Genomic DNA, 19,862 nt, shown 5'->3' with positions numbered 1-19,862 from the left:
ACCAGTATTAAATGACAGACACCCAACACGCTATTTTTAGACATAATTATCTTGCTTAATTTAATTATTGTTTGGTATGAGTTTCGTATGAAAATGGTATTCCCAGCATCAAGAAATATTTCTCATTTTGTTTCTGCCTTAGTATCAACTTTTAAGTCCTTTTTGAAAAAAAAAGGGTTTTATTGTCAAGCTATTTTACGAACGAGGCAATGCTGACTCGTGAAGCGAAGCAAACGTAAACACAGCCGGAAGGCATGCTGTCAGTGCACAATCAAACTTGCCCCATTGCCACTGCAGGATTTTTGCAATAGAAGCTACCGGGAACCAAATTACATGGACGGCAATGGCGCCACTGCACGACCCCAATTGAAACCAGCCAGTCCACCTAATTAATTATTCATGAGCCCAGCACATGACCAGATTCGCAGCCATCGGAAAAAGCCGAGGTGGATTTATGAATGAAAACAAGCTTTTATGAAGATCCGGAAAGTACCGATTGATGATTTTCGGAAAATTAAAGATGGCGGGCTGTCACTACAGTTTTCAGAATGGGAAAACATGCTACCGAGCGGAAGTTATAGCTGTTTGAAAAATGACTTTTACCAGCATGAAAACACACAAAATTTGTGAGTGTCATAGAAGCTTAAATTTCATCCTTTCAGTAACTTGATTTAAAAATTTGTTATGGTAAAGAAGGAATTAGTTTAGCGTAAATGGAAGTTTGTTTCATGCAGTCATGCTCTTGTTTACATTGCTCGGTTGTGCATTTCCCAAGGCTTGTTCGCAAGCAATATTCATGATGGTTTTTCTCATGAAATTCGACCAAAAAGGTACCCATTTAAAGGTGCAACATTACATATTTTCACACAATTTTTATCAATAGCAGGTCATTTTATGCTATATGTGTTAATGTGTTTTGAAATTTAAAGTCCTAAACATTTCCAAAAATGGTCCAAAACTAGGCCCAGATCGCACCAGAGAGCATCAAAATACCTTTGGCTTCCAGGGCCCTAAGGCGGGCCCTGGACCCCAGCAACCGATGGGGACTTCAGGCTACGCTTCGTGATATTTGACAGAAAATATTTGCCATTACAATTTAAGGTCCCAGAAAGAGTTAACATTTTTTGGGGCCCTGCCCCTATGTAAGACTTGACCTTAATCTTCTACACAGGGAGTGTGAATTTCAAATGGAGTCACCCATTCAGTGTTGTCTGCTCCAAAATGGGCTATTCCAGTTGAAATCCATACACCCCCTACGGAAGACATGACTTTAATCTCCAACAAAGGGCGATGTTCATTTCAATGGAGTCACCAATTCAGATAGCCCCATTTGAAATTCACACTCCCTGTGTGGAAGATTAAGGTAATGTCTTCCATAGGGGGTGAAATAACCCATTACAAGCATGTGCTCAAACATGCAAATTTAGGACATCACAGTTCTCTCAGAGAAACACTTAACTTGTGGGATAAAAATTAATAGTCAAACTAATCCTCAGCAAACTTGCACTTAAATTCTAGGAGTTTACTCACGTTCATGTTCTCTGATCTGAGTCATTGCAGCATCAAGATCTTTTTGCAGTTTTTCTAGTTCTTTCTCCATCAGTGCATTTTTAGCATTGACCCGGGATGTATCCAGCAGCTGTCTGACATGTTGTTCATTGTCAACTTCTGAAAACGAGAATTAAACACAAAATTTAGTAATTAGCATTTCATGTAAATGCAAATACATGAACAAAAATTGCAAAAACAAAATCCATACAGAGAATGCAAAAACATTTAAAGGGAAAATGCAATACAAATACAATTAAAGCATTCTAGAATAAATCTCCCAATGTATTGCTATTAAATGCTCAACCAATCATAGTTATTTATATGAGACCTAACACCAGTAAAGGAGGTGAATATGGAATCAAATGAGGTAAATTGGTAAATTTAAACAAACTACTTATACACATCACTGTATCAGACTTTGGTACTTAATTTTTTCTGAAAATGTTTACAATTATGATTAAGTTAAAAGATTTTTAAAAACAGTATACTGTGTGTACCCACCTGTGCCATCTTCGTCGGTCTGGTTGCCTTTCATTTGAACCAAGCAGTCTTTCAATACCTAGAGAGTGAGTCAAAATAAAGCAAAATTATTGGTCAAACTGAATTCTCTTTTTGCATAAACAACTTTTTTTTTTCAATTATCCAGGTTGAACAGGAAAGTGATTGGTCAAATATTTCACAGGGACATTGGGATATTCTAGTTGAAATCCATACCCCCTATGGAAGACATGACCTTAATCTTCCACATAGGGAGTGTTGATTTCAAAAGGAATTTACCTGAATGGGTGACTTCATTTGAAATGCACACTCCCTGTGTGGGAGATGTCTTCCATAGGGGGTGTATGGACTTCAACTGGAATGCCGCAATAAAAGATGCTTGCTGATTATTTTTTGGGAGCAATTTTTTGGAAAATGTTTTATACTGAAAATCTCTAATTGGGCCATTATCCGAGATCAGGTTTGCGACTGCACTTTCCCAAAAAAACTTAAAATGTGCGTGAAATTGGGCAAAAAGTACCAAAAACAGGCTGAAATTAAATAAAGTTATGGAAATTTTGACTTAAAAAAAATGAATTCAGTTTTTAAACTGAAAATTCTCTTGCCTGCGAGATACTGACTCATGTTACGTTTGGTGTTTGGTGTTGATTCTCAATGATTCAGGGGCACGGTGGCGTAGTGATCCACAAGACTTTTACTCATAATCGGGAGGTAGTGGGTTCAAGTCCCAAAGCGTCAACATGTTGTGCACATAGACAAGGCTCTCCACCCCTATTGACTCTCCCCACCCATGTGTACAAATGGGTACTGGCTTTATTCAGTCTGGCCCAATCACCATGAGTGATGGGCACTCAAAAACTGTGAACACAGGTTCATCACTTTCACCTTTACAAATCTGAAACATCTGTGTAACTTACTTCAATTTCATTGGTCTTGTCATTCACCTTGGTGTCAAGCTCTTTGTTCATTTCCTCCTGGAGTTCCAGCTTCTCTTGGATTTCATTCAACCTAAATAAAAACAAAAAAAATGTTTGTTATATGATTATAAAAAAGTATTACAAGCGATGGTTAATAATTATTACAAGTCAAATAATTATGAAAACTTGTGTTTTTATATTAAATTATTCATATTACCTAAAACAGTGTAATGATAAGACTAGAAACGTCACGGTTTTCGATGCAAGGCATCGATTGGGATGCCTTCACCACGGGGCGATTTAATTTTGGAAATATATTATAATAGCTATTATGTCAAACTGTATGAGTGGCAAACAAACATATCCTCACATGACCTTTGATATCTGTATGTAACCTTGGATACTACCAATACTATAACATTTGGCATGGTGGAGCCAACCAAAAGGCTAAAAAGGTAACAGGCTGTTGACTCCTCGCTTAAGTGCAATAAATAAACACTCAATACTGGATGCATTTCTTTAATCATAGTGGGTTTATTTTACCCCCACCCCCAAAAAAAAAAACCATACACATGGACTCACCTTTCATTGAGAGATGTGAGGTTCTCATTCATCTAGAGGGGAAACGAAAAACAGAACAAAGAATTTAACATCCTCATTATTATATGGTCATATAATCTAAGATGTTTTCCCCCACATTAAACATTACACACCCTGTATGGAAGACATGACATTAATGCTCTGCATGCTAGCCATAGGCTTCAACATAGAGAGTCCAAGTTTGGAGACATTTTCTCAAAATATCAAGAGCTATCTCAAGAACCAATGAACCAATACTAGGCTTGTTTGTACTCATTCTAATGCATTTTTAATGCTGATTCCAAATATGGTCATGAAAATTTACATTTCTGAAATTTTTGAATTTTTGAAAATTTGTTCAAACTAGTCGTCTGCAGTCTTTAATCTTCCAAACAGGAGGGCTATAGATTTCAAATACAGTCACCCATTCAGGTAACCCCATTTGAAATTCACACTACGTACGTGGAAGATTTAAAGTCATGCCTTCCATATGGGATGTATGGATATCAACTGGAATAGCCAATATGTGCCAGGACTGTGGTTCTAATTACTTTTGCATTCCAAGAGTTTGACGAGGGAAACTCTCATTATGAACAATTTTACGAGTACAAATTAAATAAACTTGTTTTTTAGGCTGCCGATGCACAAGCAACACACAAATATTAGCATTAAAGCCATATATATGGAGTCCGACTAAACAAGTCGACCCAAGTAAGCAAGCAAGCGTGACAATTTGCCCAGATTGTGATCTCACCATTTTGCTAGAGCCAAGCAGTTCTTGGTTCTCCTGATAGATCTTGTCATTCTCTTGCTTCAGCTCCTTGTTGGCTTCATCCACATCCTGGCTGCTTTCTTCCAACTGCATGATACACAAGACAACATAAAAATAGATGTGTGTTAGTTCACAGGTTTAATTTTAACTAGAATTACGTGGTTCATAATTAAGGTGGCCCCACAACAAAGGTTGGTAAATATAAAGAATATTATCACAAGACCAAGTTTGAAGTTGATCTGTGATTGCTTTTGAGTTGCAGAGTGGATTAACCGAAATATAGGCAAAAAATGCAAATGAGCTCATTAATATTCATAAATATGCAAATAATGTGACACAAAACTATACAGCACATGATGCCACCATACCCTATCACAGTACCAAGTTTGAAGTTGATCGACCATTGCGTTGGAGCTGCACAGTGGATTAATGAATTTGCTTCCTCAAAAGATATAAAGAAACAAACAAAGAACCATCGGGGCAATAATGTGGGGGCCAAAAATTTCACACAAAATGACAAATTTCCAACTTATGCATGATCCAGAAAAGATTTTGAAGAATAATTTGCGTATCAATATCTATTTCATCTTACCTCCTGGATCTTTTGAAGAAGTTCACTGTTCTCTCTCTTCATTCCCTCCCTTGATTCTTCATACTCGTTGATCTGGATCATTAAACAAGATTGTAATAAAACTGTAAGCAACTGTACAACAAATGTCCCAGCCATAGACCTAAGGTTGAATACAGTACAAATACATACATGAAATTGAAACTGCAAAAAAACTAAATTTTAAAGCATTTTTTTTTCAGAGGTAAACCTTGTGGAAGCCCAGGTTGCTGTAATTTAAATCATTAAACAATGTTTTCTGCATAATGTACATGTACCCTAGTGTTACTGTTAAGCTTTATCACATCACACCATGTCAGCAAACGGACTGGTAAATCAAATCAAAGCTGAGAAAAATCTTGGGAACTGACAAGTTGCGACACACATTTTAATTTTTCCATCCCCATCTGACCTGAAAGTATTTTTACAAAGGCACAGTGTTCCCATCCCTTTGCGCCCTCCCTTAACCCTAACCTTACCCTAACCATAATCCCTAACATTGATCAGTACTTACCTTTTTCTGAGATTCACTGAGGTCTGCTTGAATCTGGTCATATTTGTTCCGCTCGTGATCGAGTTTGATCACAGAAGCATCTTGCTTCCTTTCCAAGTCCGCACGGATAGCCTGTAGAAAAAATGTCAAGGATTCAATGAATTACATTGGAGAAAGTGGACTGTGTTATCAAGGGGAAAATACTGCACCTCTATGCATGCTGAAAAGTTCATCAATGCCTTCTTGTCTGCATTCTGTATGTCACTTAGGCGCGCTCTGCTCTTTTTAGCCATTTTTTGATAATTTTCATCAAAGTTCCCCCTTGCCACACCACTACATAAAAAATCTATGCGATCAAAATCCATTTTCCAACATGCAACCTTAATTTCTTTTATCACACAACTGTTTGAAAACTTACCAGGAGTTGCTTGTTTTCCTTCTCCATATTTGTGTAGTTTTTCTTGATTTGAGTCAGCTCCATGTGGGATTTCCTCCACTAAAAAAAGTATAAAAAAATACGTTGAAATTCACATACTAATATACTTTTTCTATTAATTCTGAATCTAGGCAATGGTGTGCTAATGTCATCTGGCGGTTCAAGTGACCTTCAGAGATTGCGCTACTCCAGCTGAAATCCATATGTGACACGATCAAGGGAAATGAGTCGGATGTCGCTAATATCGTTTTTGAGATATTGGCAAAAACAGTGGTCAAATTGTTTTGTTTTATATTGTTTTTGGCCATTGATAAATTGAATACCTGAGTGGAAGAAGGGCCCAACTCCAATTTTTTACAAAAATTAGTTAGACCCATCACTTTATTGCCAGCAGACTGTTCTTCCTTGTGTGTGAAAGATGAGCCAAAATCCTCGCTCTAAATAGTTTTCCATGTACCCTTAATCATGGTTTTCATGGAAGAAGGGCCAAACTCCAGCTCGTATTAAGACCTGCACCGTTGCCATGAAAACATCATATATAATTTCGAATGTATGTAATATTGTATGTTCATGTATTGAAGGTCCCCTGAAGACGAAAACATTCTGTCTATAAAACTTTGCAAAATATTACGTTTTTTCTTAATATCTCAAAAACAGTTTTGATGGAGTTGGGCCCTTCTTCCACTCAGGTATTCAATTGCTCATAACTTGGTAACCAGATGTCCTATTTTGGTGGGGTTTGCATCAAAATGTAGCATTCGTAAACTGCAAGAAAATGAAGTAAAAATCTTGGAATTGAAAATTGCCGACATGTGACTCATTTTGGAATTGAAAATTGCCGACATGTGACTCATTCCTCTTGATCATGTCACATATATCCGCTATGGAAGACACAACCTTATTCTCCTACACAGGGAGTATGAATTACAAATGGGGCTACCTGAATGGGTGCTTCAATTAAAAATTCACACTCCCTGTGTGGAAGATTTAAGGTCATATCTTCCATAGGGTTGTATGGATTTCAACTTGAATAGCCGTTTTTGAGTTTTAAAATGTTTACGCCCATTTTATTGTATGGTTACCATACATACACTTGTCATAAGTTAAATTAGAGCATGTTACACGGCTCATTTGGTCTTTTTAAAGCCTGTCAAGCCCCCGATCACGATTGTACACTTTTTTGGCAATTGTAGCTAAATAATTTAAACTGTAATTTTATCTAGCATTATTAGGACAATGTCACAGGGTTCAAATTACACACATTTTTTCTAAAACCAAACACCTTCATAAAACTGTCACATACAATATAAATATCATGCACATGATGATCAAGGGATCAAGTAATTTTTTCAGAAATAGTATTAATCAAATTGCAAAAAAGACAGGAAATATTTTCTCTCCCCCACATTTCCTTTCCCTCCCTCCCAGGGCTGGATTTACCATTTGCTGGCCCCTGAGCATGGCAATATGACTGCCCCTCTGGCTCTTCGGATGGTAACAATGTGTGCAAAGCATCACACACAAAATTTAGCCATGTTGAAGCTAAAATGGTTAAATATGGTTGAAATTGGAACAAATTTGTGTAAAGCATACAAAAAATTGAACTTTTTAAGCTGAAAAGGTCAGATATGAGATTAATTTGGTCAAAAATCACACATGCAAGCATCAATTTTGGCCCTCCCCCCCCCCTCTAGATTGTGGGCCCCCTAGGATCAGGCAAACTTGGCTCTGTGGTAAATCCGGCCCTGTTCCCTCCCTTACTCATTCACCTACCCAATCACTCACTCCCTTACCCAATTTCTCACTAACTCACTCACTCAATTTCACTCTCTCTAACTCACTCACTCAATTTCACTCTCTCTAACTCACCGTAACCACTCTCAAACCTTCAATCACATATCCGCTCACATACGTAAAAAACTGCAGTAACTCCTAGGGTAAAATATATCACATAGTATGATCAATGCAGTGTGGATGCTTTCAAGTCAATGTTGTTATTGTAAAAACAACATGAAGCACAAGAATTATGTTGATGGGATTTTCTCCAAATATATATTCATACAAAAATCATCGGACCATCATGGTTTTACTTAGTTGTACTTTACTGTGTTCGATTTTGGAAGGTACGGGTAGAGGCTAAAAACAGATAATGAAGCTCATACAAACGTGCACTTTAATGCAAAACTCCTTTCAAGTGAACTTGATTATGTTAAAATACAACAATGAATCGTAAGTGGCAAGAGATACCTCCATTATTTAGGTACTGGGTACATATGATATACCAATTTTTCACTCTGATATGGCATGTGCGCATTTCATTCAGCTCAGCTTCAAATAGCTAGCTCGGAGCACTGGGGTAAACATGCATACGCTTAAAGACGTCACACAGATAAAAAGCTACTTTAACATGTTGACGTCACTGCCACATCAGGGTGAAAAATGGTATAGCATGTGATGTGCTGGAGTTCACTCAGGGCACAGTGCATTACAATTCTGAAATGGACATTCGGAAGAGCAACAGCAATCATGCAGAGCAGTGTGCCTATGAATTGGCGGTAGTATTTCCTAGTTAAGAAACAGAACAGCATCCCCATTTGCAAGTCAACTTACCATGGTAGTATTCATGTCCAGGGCATCTTTGGTGTCTCGACATTGACCTTCAACTGTTTCCAGCTCTTGCCTGTGTGCTATCAATAAGGCTGTAAAATATAAAGTATTGTTAACATATGCAATAGACTTTGTCAAATCAAAGTTTTCCGTAGACAGTTGTTTGTGATGACTTCGGGTCATCATGCATTTCATGCAATCGTTAACTTACGCCCAGTACTTGTACTAGTTGCGATTTAATTGCGAAATATGTGTCACTGCTGAGCGCTACAAGTGTGAATTTACCTGAGCGCAAGAACGCTAGCGTTCGCTCTATTATGCATGTAAAACTTTTTACTGATAGTACTGACTAAATTTAGGCAAAATGCTGATAACCTGATTACCAGAAATAGTTCAAAGAAGTTATTAATTATTTCTTTTGTATTTCACCATTTTCTCAAACACAAAAATATCTTATTTTAGAAACATTTTCCCTATAATGTAACCACACAATCAATTTGCTTTAATCACAATTAAATAATACTGACAGTACAAATAAAACCATACAGAGTAATAATGAACTAAATCATGGAAATCTCTTACCTTTTGTCTGTCTGTTTCCACAGAACTGTCAGGAAAAGTAAAAAACAAAACAAATAATATTATCAATTATTATTATTAATAAAGTCCAAATAAATAATGTTCTTGATTTTGTCTGATTTCACACCAACTTGTTGACATAGAGGGTGTCTGTGCAACCAAGTAAAACTGACAACAGAAGTTTCAATGCAGGATTTGCACTCTACATTCAGTTGAATCTGGTGCATAACTTTGAATTATTGGTGTGAATTATGAAAAGCTAATTACAGGCAATTTCATTCTGAAATACATGCAGCCCATACCCCTTCATAGCTGCCATTTTCAAGTGTTACTATAGAGGCCTTCAGCCTTTCGCCATCTTGTGGGTACAAATGATACGCGTGTTCATGCGTCGGACACTACGCGCAGGGCGCAGCTTGCCATGCAGCTGTTATCACGCATCGACACAGTGATTTTGCTGTTCACGCATGGAGATCGAACGACCATCGCAGTGGGTACCCACAAGATGGCGGCATATGACGTCACGCTGACGGCCTCTATTGGTCCAGTTAGTTTAATGGATAGGGTCTGTACTGTTCTATAGCTTTATTTAGAGAATAAAACATGCAATACCCGAACGCATTATCGCATGATCACTGAGGATCAACATCACTGTCCACTATTGTGTGAAAACCAATCAAATTATGTGAATTCTTTACAAGCCACAACCACTGAATAAGAATCTCTTTTAGCTGATGCTGCGCAAGTTTAAAAGTACAGGTCCTGGGCGTGCCCGTATACTCCTGGCTGGCCAAAGAACAACCACATAATGTCATGTCACCTCGTCTACACACCTACACTGTAATGATTATTAATTTTCAAATATATTGTTTCTGACACTTACACAACAGGTGAATACAAAGAAGGTGAATACGATGGCGGCAACCTGCAGGAGTAAAACCACAGACCATGGGATGCCCAACAAATCACTATGGAGTACCGCCTGCATGCCTTCTGGCAGCTAGAACACAACAAAAACAGTCATCATAAATTATTGTTGATATCAAAAAGCTAACTACATAAAAACGATAGCATGTATCCAATATACAAACCTTTTTATCAATCCAAGATGTCCATTCACTTTCTAGTGAGAGATACATATACGTGGATACAGGGTTTCTCTGCCAGAAATTTGTTTGACCGAAATTGCCGTCACTGTGTATCCTGGAACCTGAAGCGTACATCCCACAAGAAAACGTACTGTACGCTCTGCTGATTGCGTGTATGCGGTGCTAACAGATGCACTCTCAGAACCGCACATATTGTATTGTGGGAAGGAATTTTGGTCAAACTGACTTCAGGTAGATAACTCAATGGCCACATATTGAGCAACTGCAGTGATTTACCTTTTGTGTGTATCACATAAATTTTCGTAACATAAGTGTAAAGTCATGATTGCCTTTTGTGTGTATCACCTAAATTTTCATAACATAAGTGTAAAATCATGATTGCCTGTTTAAATCTGGTCATAAAAAATCAGCATCTACGGTCAGATCTTATAATTTTTGTTCATTTTTTATGACAAAATCTTACAAATTCACATACCAGTTCAATGGCAGGTGCACAGAAGTGATGAAGTCCAACTATCATTGGCCACACGCTCTCAACGGTAGAAGATACAAAATCATCGATCACGGTGAACACCGATGTTGAATTCTCTCGTTGGGTGAAATCGATTTCGTTCTCTTCTTCTATTTCAACTGTGACTCCGTCGTCATCGTCATCTTCGCCAAAGGTTCGAGTAAACTAAAGGTCAAAGTTCACAAATAAAATATATGAACTCAACACATCATGCAATTGTGCCTGCATATATCTTATTTACATATGAAGTTATGATGGTTAAATTACTTACATATCACTATGGGGACACTGCAATTGGGAAGGGTTAAAATTGGATGTATCCTTGGTGTAAGATATTCACGAGTTACACTAGTTTAACGACTCCATTGATGAATTAAGCAGCCTATTGACTGAAGCTGTATTAATTCTGCAACAGAAGATGCCAGTGCCAGTTCCATGCAGTTTTACACTAAGGATAAACCTAAATTGGGGCACTTTTGCACTATACATGGGTGAAATAATGTATCCCAATAAACATCATTGAGCATTGCTACTCGGGTGATCAACATGCTAATTCACGATGCCAGTGCTACCTACAGTCAAAGCCACAATGCAAGCTTATGCAAAACAAACAGCGCCAATATCCAATATTGTATGTGACAGGGTCTTTAGAAGTGACTGGGTCAGAGACTATAACAGACCTGCCAACCTACCGAAGTCAGAAAGAGGGACATTGAGACCAAAACCTTGTACATGTACACAAACCAGGTACCGACAAATTCAAAGACTTGAGGTGTGCAATACTTTCAGACTTCAGAGAAGGTTTTGCAGGTCTAAATTTATCACAATAGACTAAGGAGAATGCTATAGCAAAATTTTAAAGTGAAATTTGCATCATTTTCTGCTGTTCTTTCATTTAAATTTGCCATCACTGAAATTTTCAGAAAGCAGGACTGTCCCTCTTTTTCACTTTGGTAAACCCCAAATGAGGGACAGTCCCTCAAAATGAGGGACAGTTGGCAGGTCTGAGACTAGTATACCTGATACTAGTCTCAGGTCTGGACAATATTGCAACTTCATCTACTAAAAGATTAAATTTTATGTAGGGTTTTATAATGGCAAATTCTACTGTACAGTGATCTCTACGATGATTCAGTTTACTCTATGGCAGGGCTCATAATCAACTGGCCTGATGGCCCCAATTTGGATTAGTTTGCTGTGGTCCTCAACTTGCCCATGTGTACTTCAACTTGCCGAAATAATTACGGTATGTGATAGGTGCTTCCAGTGCATGATAATGCAAGTGCCTCTATAGGTGACATTTTACTTACAATCCTGGAATTTAATTTACCAAACCCAAACTTTCAGTTGCCAAAGGGTAAGCCCTAAATTAGGCTACTACGATTGAAATCCATACACCACCTGGGAAGACATGACCTTAATCTCCTACACAGGGGGTGTAAATTTCAAATGGAGCACCCATTCAGGTAACCCCATTTGAAATTCACACTCCCTGTGTAGAAGATTAAGGTTATGTCTTCCACAGGGGGTGTATGGATTTCAACTGGAATAGCTCCCTGTGTGGAAGATTAAGGTATGTCTTCCACAGGGGGTGTATGGATTTCAAATGGAATAGCTCCCTGTGTGGAAGATCAAGGTTATGTCTTCCACAGGGGGTGTACGGATTTCACAACTGGAGTAGCCACTGAGCCCTGCTGTACAGTAATCTCTAAAATGACAATGTTAATTTAGGGTTATCTGTAAGTCCTAACAGGCACTACAGTAACTCATACAAATATTTATTTTTGACAATGATCTTCGTTTTTAGGAAACTTCTTATAATATTATTTTGTAGTATCTCAGTCATTTTACATTTTTCCATGAAAAAAGAGATAAAGCTAACATGTTTTCCGCAGAAATTCTGACATCCGTAACCAAACATATACCTATAAATGACTCAAATATAATCGCAATTTTTAATGAGCCATAGGATTTTGAAAATAAAATTGTGCGCATGTGCAATTTTTGATCAGGCAAACTCAATTCAGCTGATATTCAGAAAAGTGCAAATAATAAGGTGTTATTGGAGATATCTGGTTAGTTGGCCATATATACCGTTTGCAAGTCAAACCCAAAGTTTAACTTGCGACTCCCGCCAGCCACCGATTTTAGCGCTGAAAAGGTCAATTCTCTTTGACACACACCAATATTTGTAGTTAGGTTGGAATGTTAGCAAACCACAGCCCCCTTCTGTTAAAATTTAAATAAAAGTATGAATTGATCAACTTGAACTGATCAACTTTTCTATGAATTGAACGAATCCTGCAAGTTTATCAATATTTCTTTCGGTTTTACTTCTCGGTGACAAGACAAGTTTAAAATAAATAAAATAAATGTTGGTATTTACACAACGCCTTTCACATGTACCAAAGCGCTTTACATTTATTCCGCTGTCGTTAGAATATGTCAGCTGTCGTACAACGCCCAACGTATGCGCATGCCTTTAGGCGATACTCAATGGACAATATTCATAACAGCTCCCCATTTCACCTCTGGGTAGAGAGAGTAAGTGCAGTAAAGTGCCTTGCCCAAGTGCACAACATGATGGCACCACCGGGGCTCGAACTCACAATCCACCAATTACAAAGCAGAGCCCATACTGCAGTGCCACCATAAACTTAATTACTGCACAGCATGTGATATGATAGAGCCACATGAGGAAAAGGTTGCCAAAGATATATTGAGTTTGATGCTTTAACATAAACATATCATTGTTTCAACTTCCATTATTTTTGCAGTAGGCTATCATGGTCCCAAATTAATGAGGTTTTCAAACTTGGCAGTCTCTACTCAAAATGGTGCTCAATTTTCAATTCAATTTGATATGGGCCATTTAAAAAATACCCATCACAATCAATGTTATGTTTGCTTAATTAGATATTGTTATAAAATGTGATAAACCTGATGCAAGATCGATCATAAGTCTTTGTTAAATGGCCCTACATGTACGTCATATTTTTGCATGCTGCAAATCTGACATGTTATTTTGACTAAGATAATTTCCCCTGTAACCTATCATGGCTATATCATACAGTCTCATAGTAATGTCACTATTAACCTCTAGAAATATTGAAAACAAACATGATTTTGTCATATTTCCAAACAAAATGAGGGTGAATGTACATCATGATTATGATGAATATACATGTGTGCTAACAAACTAAGGAAATGTTGGACATTTGCTAGGAACATTTTTTGGTTATTTCGTTTTTATCTTTTGCCATAATTCCAAACCACTTTAAGCAAGCACTCACTTGGAAACAAAACACAATCGAGACACAATGTCTCCAACAGACAAAATGTATCAAAAATGTCCCTTGCATATTAACAGTAAGAAATGACTCATACATATATGCAAATTAACATTGGTGTTATATATGGCTAAGCACATGTGACAATATCAAGCAAACTGAAGATAAAAATGTTGCAAAAGATGTTGTAGAGCTTTAGGCTGATTTGCTCAGCTTAACCTGGCTATCCCAAGTCAATAAGTAGAGAATTAGATCACAAACTGCAGTATACCATGCTCCATGAAGTGCCAACATCTTAGTGCCAACAAATCTATCCCCACTTTGCTTGATTTGGTCACAAATGGTGAGAAATGATGCAAGGAGAAAGAAAGAAGAGCTGAAAGAATGACAAAACCAAAAACATACTACCATAAAGAAAAAAAAAAAGCATGTGACTTCACCACAGCTTGGCTGGCTGGCTAGCTGGCTGGCATGCTATTTGCAATTTCATCAAGAGACAAAGAGACACAAAGATAGCTTAAATCTCTCACCCTTCGGTTGAACCTTCCTCTCCTGACCGGTTCAGGCTCATCCCGAATCGTTGGCTTTCTCTGCTTCAAGTCTTCCCTCTTGGCTTTCGTGTCCACGCTTCCATGAGGCGGGGAGTTCACACTGGCAGGACCAGGAGGATGCACCTCTTCGCTGTCGTCATGGAAAACCTCATCAGCATGTTCTTGTTGTTGTTTGAAAAGATCTAAATCAATTTCAACAGTCAATTGTTCATCTACACCACCATTATTATTATGGGAATCACCAGGCTGGGTTTTCTCTTGAACTGGTGGTTGTGTTACCTCAACAGTATTGATGTCTTTAACTTCCTCTTGAACTGGTGGTGGTGGTTCTACCAAATCTGCCTCTACCACCATATCTTCAGGCTTATTAACATGGGAATCACCAGGCTGGGTTTCCTCTTGAACTGGTGGTTGGTCTACCTTGACAGTATTGATGTGTTTCAAATCTGCCTCTACCACCGTATCTTCAGGCTTATGATCAACCTGATTGGGCTCTTTTTGAAACTTTTCACTAGCCACAACCAAGGTTGGTTTGGCATGATCTGAAAGTCCGCTGTCCTCAATAGTCCTATCCACAACATCCTCATTTGTCACCGAATCGCTATGAGGGACATCTGCATCGAGATGCCACTCCTCAACATGACCCGCAGGATCTTCCTCTTGATTGCTCCCAAGAGGATCTTCTGGTGATTCTTCCTGGACTTGTTTTGGATCATCAAAGAAAAGATCTGCATCATTCTGACCTACTACATGTAAGTCTTCCATTGGAGCTTGTTGCATCTCTTGGTCGTGGTTTTGGTTAATGTCATCAAATGTAGGAATTCCATCTTCATTATTCTCCTCTGCAATTAGATCATGATTGGTGTCAACAGGTTCATCACTTATAGGATCAGTAATAGGAATATCATTGTCATCTCTTTCAGTTGGAATTTCTATCTCTGGTTGATGGTGTTCTTCCGTTGGCATACCAGAATCTAAATGATCCAATACCTCGTGTTGATTTTGAACATCTTCAACTATATTGGGTCCTTGCTCCTCTACCTTCTCCACCTGCTCTCCATGGTGAAGTGTTGCCGAGTCTGATCCATCACTACTTGTCTCCTTGGTTTCTACTGGAGGAATATCTATAGATACCTGCTCTTGATGGTCTGTTGGAATATCACCTTGCACTTGCTCAGTGGCATCACCTTGATTCTGCACTGGTTCCAATTCTTCATGTTTTTGGTCCATTGGAGGACTCTCTGGCTTAGTATCCCCATGCGGTCGGTACGGTTCAGATTTTTGAAATCCTACCCTTCGTACAGGATCTTTGATTAATCTCTCTAATTCCGTAATAATGCGTTCTGGATTCCCTACAAACTGAGGATGTTTTGAAAGTATCTTAACATACTCTGCCATCTTTACTTGATCGAGATCAGGATCGGAAGGTAACGACAGCGGTCTTTGTGTCTTGGGCTGCTCATCTGGAAGACTTGGTGTTCCTTCAATGTGCGAATCTGATGACAGACTATCGATGGGTGGGGTTGGCTCTAAGTGTATTCCACCATGACCCGGAGCATTGGGGACAGGAGTAGGTTGTAACGCGATGGTATCAGATGCCATATCCGGACTTGGAGTCGCATCTTCATAATCATCAAAGTAAAGAGTTGTTCCATCGATGACTTCATAGGACGGAGTTGCTTCTACTTGTACGGTTCCGTTGCCTTCACCATCGTTTATTTCTAAATTAACACCATTCTTATGACTAGAAACACTTATATCGAGATTGTTTACCTCATCAGACTCTCCTTGGTTGACTTGAGGTTGATCAAAATTAGCATTAGGATCGCCGCTTTCTTCTGGCGCACCAGCATCATCATCCCCTTCTCCAAAACCTTCGTCCTCATCGCCGCCGCCATCATTCCCCTGATTTGCGACAACACCTTCGCTGTTGATACCATCGTTTTGATGCAAATCATTCTGATTTTGTTGATGATTTAACATTGCATCATCCCTACCAACACCGTCTTGATTGATGTTTGTCTCAGGTGTGTTTGGGCCAGCAGGTTCGCGATTATGAGGGGCTTCTTCTACAGTCTCCTTTGGAGACTCAATGTGCTCGTCTAGATTCTGTCCAGCAGCACCCTCTGATGGTTTAAGGGTGTCCTCCTGTGCAGGAACAGTGCCATCTGGTGGTGTGTTGGAAGAATCTGAAATGAACAATGACCAATGTGTATGTTAATATCTAAGATTGGCAAAATGATAAGGGCTCGCAGCTTGAAATTTTAACATCTATATAGCTTCAAAGTTCAAAATTTGCTGTAATCAGTAAAAAGTACAGGTAGGATTGTTAAGGTTAGCAACTATTTAAACTGTTGCGATTTGGTAATTCACAGCATCTTCCGAATGGTAGTGAGATATACTTTTATAGGTATTGTGGTTTTTGAGTTATATTGTAAAGAGGGCTGAAACAACAACACTTTTGAAAAATGTACATAGCTCATTAACAACAATAAATCAAGCAAGTTTTCAAAGTATACGATTTGTAGAATGAACTTTTGCAAAACATCAATATGTTATTTTTCAATAATACATTGATTTAGATAATGAAAATCAATTTTTCTGGCTGCTTCGACCAACAATACCTAGTCTACACTTAAAGGTGAAAGTACTCATCACATGATTATTTAAACAAGCGGAAATCTGATGGGGCTGTCATTTGGTTTTACAAACGAATGACCGAAAAAGAGAGACTACTGCATGAGCTGGCTTCACCGCTAAAAATATTGGCAACTACATATAACTGTAACTAACACATACCTCCAACTCCTTCATTTGATGTGTCAGAAGATGTTTCACCTAAAAAACAGTATTAAAAGAACAAAATTGGTTAATGTCTTGGAATAGACTGTAATAAAATAACTTTTAAACTGATTTTTTTTTCATTTCCTTTCTTGTTGTATAATAGAAATTAATTAGTCAACATTGTGTAAATTTCTGGACAAATTAATGTTCATCTTGAAAAAAACGTTTTGGCTAAAATTGGTCAAATACAATCACTGTAATTAATATTCAGTTGTCAACAAAAACATTCCCTTGTCTGCCAAATTCTAAATTGACCATGCATAATTTTGATCTTTTTTTCCCTCACTGACTTTCAACACATTCATACTGTTTAATTTAACAATCACATGCAATCATGTACACCATGCATTGATATGAAAGCATGCGTCGTGGTAATGGGCTAATCCATTTAAAATCCACACCACCCCTGTGGAAGATTTTGGAAATATCTTCCACAGGGGGTGTATGAATTTCAAATGGAATGAACACATTAGGCAGCTCCATTTGAATTTCATACACCCTCTGTGAAAGATTCACCCTGAATATTCCACTGAAGGAGGGTGTGTTTCAAACGGAGCTACTGATATGTTCATTCCATTTGAAATTCAACCTCCCCATGTGGCAGATATTTCCAAAATCTTCCACAGGGGTAGTGTGGATTTTAAATGAAAAAGCCCAATGAGTGAACATCTACAAATGATTTAAGTAGACATGCAAATGTAAAAGGGTTAAAAATGATGAAATGAAACACTTCAAATCTCATGCATTTTATATGAAGAGATACAAGACAAACATGACACACTATATTTAAAGATGTTGAGAACAAAGGATCCCCCCCCCACTCCTCATTCTCACGACCTTTCCCACTGACTGCCCCTCCGACTTCAGGTACCCTTTACTGAATACTAGTGAACATGATTAAAGCGTATGTAACACCCTTGAAATAAATTGTCTTAAATGTATTCAAAACACCCCTGTGTGACTTACCAACCCCAAATAAAAGTACTTTTCCTTGTTCATATTGTTTTTAATTTGGGAATTCTTGATCCCCTCCCCCAATCAAATTCAAATATAAAATACCAGCACCTAATTTACATACCTTAATTATCATGCAATATATTTATGAGTAATGGAAGGTTTTGAGCTTTATAATTGATTAATTTTATGAGGTAAAATGATTTGTTTGTTTGGATTGCATGTACAGCCACAGACATTTCAGTCAAAACTAGAACCTTTGCCACAGATTATTTGACGCATAAAATTAGTCCAAGCTGTGCGTGACCACGCATAATTAATAAGTACTTTGTAACATCTGTGTTTAGTTGTTTATTACATATAATGGGCTATTCCAGTTGAAATCCATACAACCCCTGCGGAAGACATGAACTTAACCTCACACACAGGGGGTGTAGATATCAAATGGGAGTCACCCATTCATGTAACCCCATTTAAAATTCACACTCCCTGTGTGGGAGATTAAGGTCATGTCTTCCAAAGGGGGTGTATGGATTTCAACTGGAATTGCCTATTTAGTGAGCATCAAATGGTTCAAAAATTCTGACTAAAATGACGTAAATCTGTGTTCTTAATGATGCAAAACTCATTTTAAAGCATATGTAATTGCTTTCACAGAGAATGGGATTTTGGTTTCAGCAAACATTTTCAAAATTCTCAGTGAGGGTGGGGCTTATTAAGCACAGAAAATGTGACAAAACTTTCACGTTGACTGGTGGCATCTTCAGATTATCCATGGTAATAGTTTTTAACACTACAGTTATGATAATACGACTTACAAATATACAAAATGATACAACTGTGTATTTCACATGCATTCAAAAAATGGTGATAAATTCAGAGCGCATTATAATTAAGGAAAATATTCCTTCTTACTTTTCAATTAACTATCTATATTTGTACAGAATCAACCCTGGACACTACTGGTCATCTAACAGCATTTCTGATTGGTTGATAACTTGAATTGCTCATTTCAATTGCCAATTATGACTAGGCTTTAAACTATTTATGGTAAACTTGCATTTGCAGATTATCTTATTAATACCCTTCTTGATTGGTTCAAAATTGGACACAATATTCATTTTGGCCAATCGGCAGGTAGTTCTCATGGGGTTAAGGTTTGTTCCTTTTTCATGCAGGGTGATTGCATAATGATCATGCTATATAATACAGCAAGGGGAAATAGAAAATGAGCGACATTGAGTTGAAATTCTTTCAGTTTTACCAAAGAGTAAAGTCAGCCAAGAGTAAAAGGCAGACAACCAAGAATATAGCGTTGAAAGAATGCTCCCTGTTTTGAGCAAGCATGTAATGATAAAAAACAAAAAACAGAGAGTACAGGAGAAAAGTTGATCAGACACATTTCAACTGAGGCACATTCAACGCTACATGTACAATGATTGGAATACATTCAAAATGCCTCAACCATATGCAGATAAATTGACAAGAAATTATATCCAACAAGTTGTCGTATGTTTGTATGGATTTTTGACAAATGACAACAAAGTTGGAAGTTTATTATGGC

At 37.8% G+C, this 19,862-nt stretch overlaps 1 protein-coding gene across 5 annotated transcripts in view; it reads right to left on the bottom strand.

Moving 5' to 3' along the window:
* The window catches only part of LOC140153540 (uncharacterized), a 61,581-nt gene that overhangs the window by 18,817 nt on the left and 22,902 nt on the right, over positions 1 to 19,862 (bottom strand). For 3 of the 5 annotated variants that reach the window (XM_072176312.1, XM_072176317.1, XM_072176313.1), the window contains 14 exons: positions 17,300 to 17,338; positions 14,480 to 16,689; positions 10,624 to 10,824; positions 9,923 to 10,039; positions 9,043 to 9,067; positions 8,464 to 8,552; positions 5,836 to 5,913; positions 5,439 to 5,549; positions 4,910 to 4,981; positions 4,300 to 4,404; positions 3,549 to 3,580; positions 2,967 to 3,057; positions 2,053 to 2,110; positions 1,531 to 1,668 (listed from right to left, as the gene is read on the bottom strand). In XM_072176312.1, coding sequence (XP_072032413.1) covers positions 1,531 to 1,668; positions 2,053 to 2,110; positions 2,967 to 3,057; positions 3,549 to 3,580; positions 4,300 to 4,404; positions 4,910 to 4,981; positions 5,439 to 5,549; positions 5,836 to 5,913; positions 8,464 to 8,552; positions 9,043 to 9,067; positions 9,923 to 10,039; positions 10,624 to 10,824; positions 14,480 to 16,689; positions 17,300 to 17,338 — 3,366 coding nt within the window. Of the gene's footprint in view, positions 1 to 1,530; positions 1,669 to 2,052; positions 2,111 to 2,966; positions 3,058 to 3,548; positions 3,581 to 4,299; positions 4,405 to 4,909; positions 4,982 to 5,438; positions 5,550 to 5,835; positions 5,914 to 8,463; positions 8,553 to 9,042; positions 9,068 to 9,922; positions 10,040 to 10,623; positions 10,825 to 14,479; positions 16,690 to 17,299; positions 17,339 to 19,562; positions 19,629 to 19,862 lie in introns of all 5 variants that reach the window. The other 2 variants (XM_072176315.1, XM_072176314.1) reach the window with 2 other exon arrangements.

The sequence above is a fragment of the Amphiura filiformis genome, chromosome 5 (genome assembly GCF_039555335.1).
Source record: "Amphiura filiformis chromosome 5, Afil_fr2py, whole genome shotgun sequence".
Taxonomy (NCBI): Eukaryota; Metazoa; Echinodermata; class Ophiuroidea; order Amphilepidida; family Amphiuridae; genus Amphiura; species Amphiura filiformis.
Note: the sequence above shows the minus strand (reverse complement) of the source record. Positions and strands in the feature narration are given on the sequence as shown.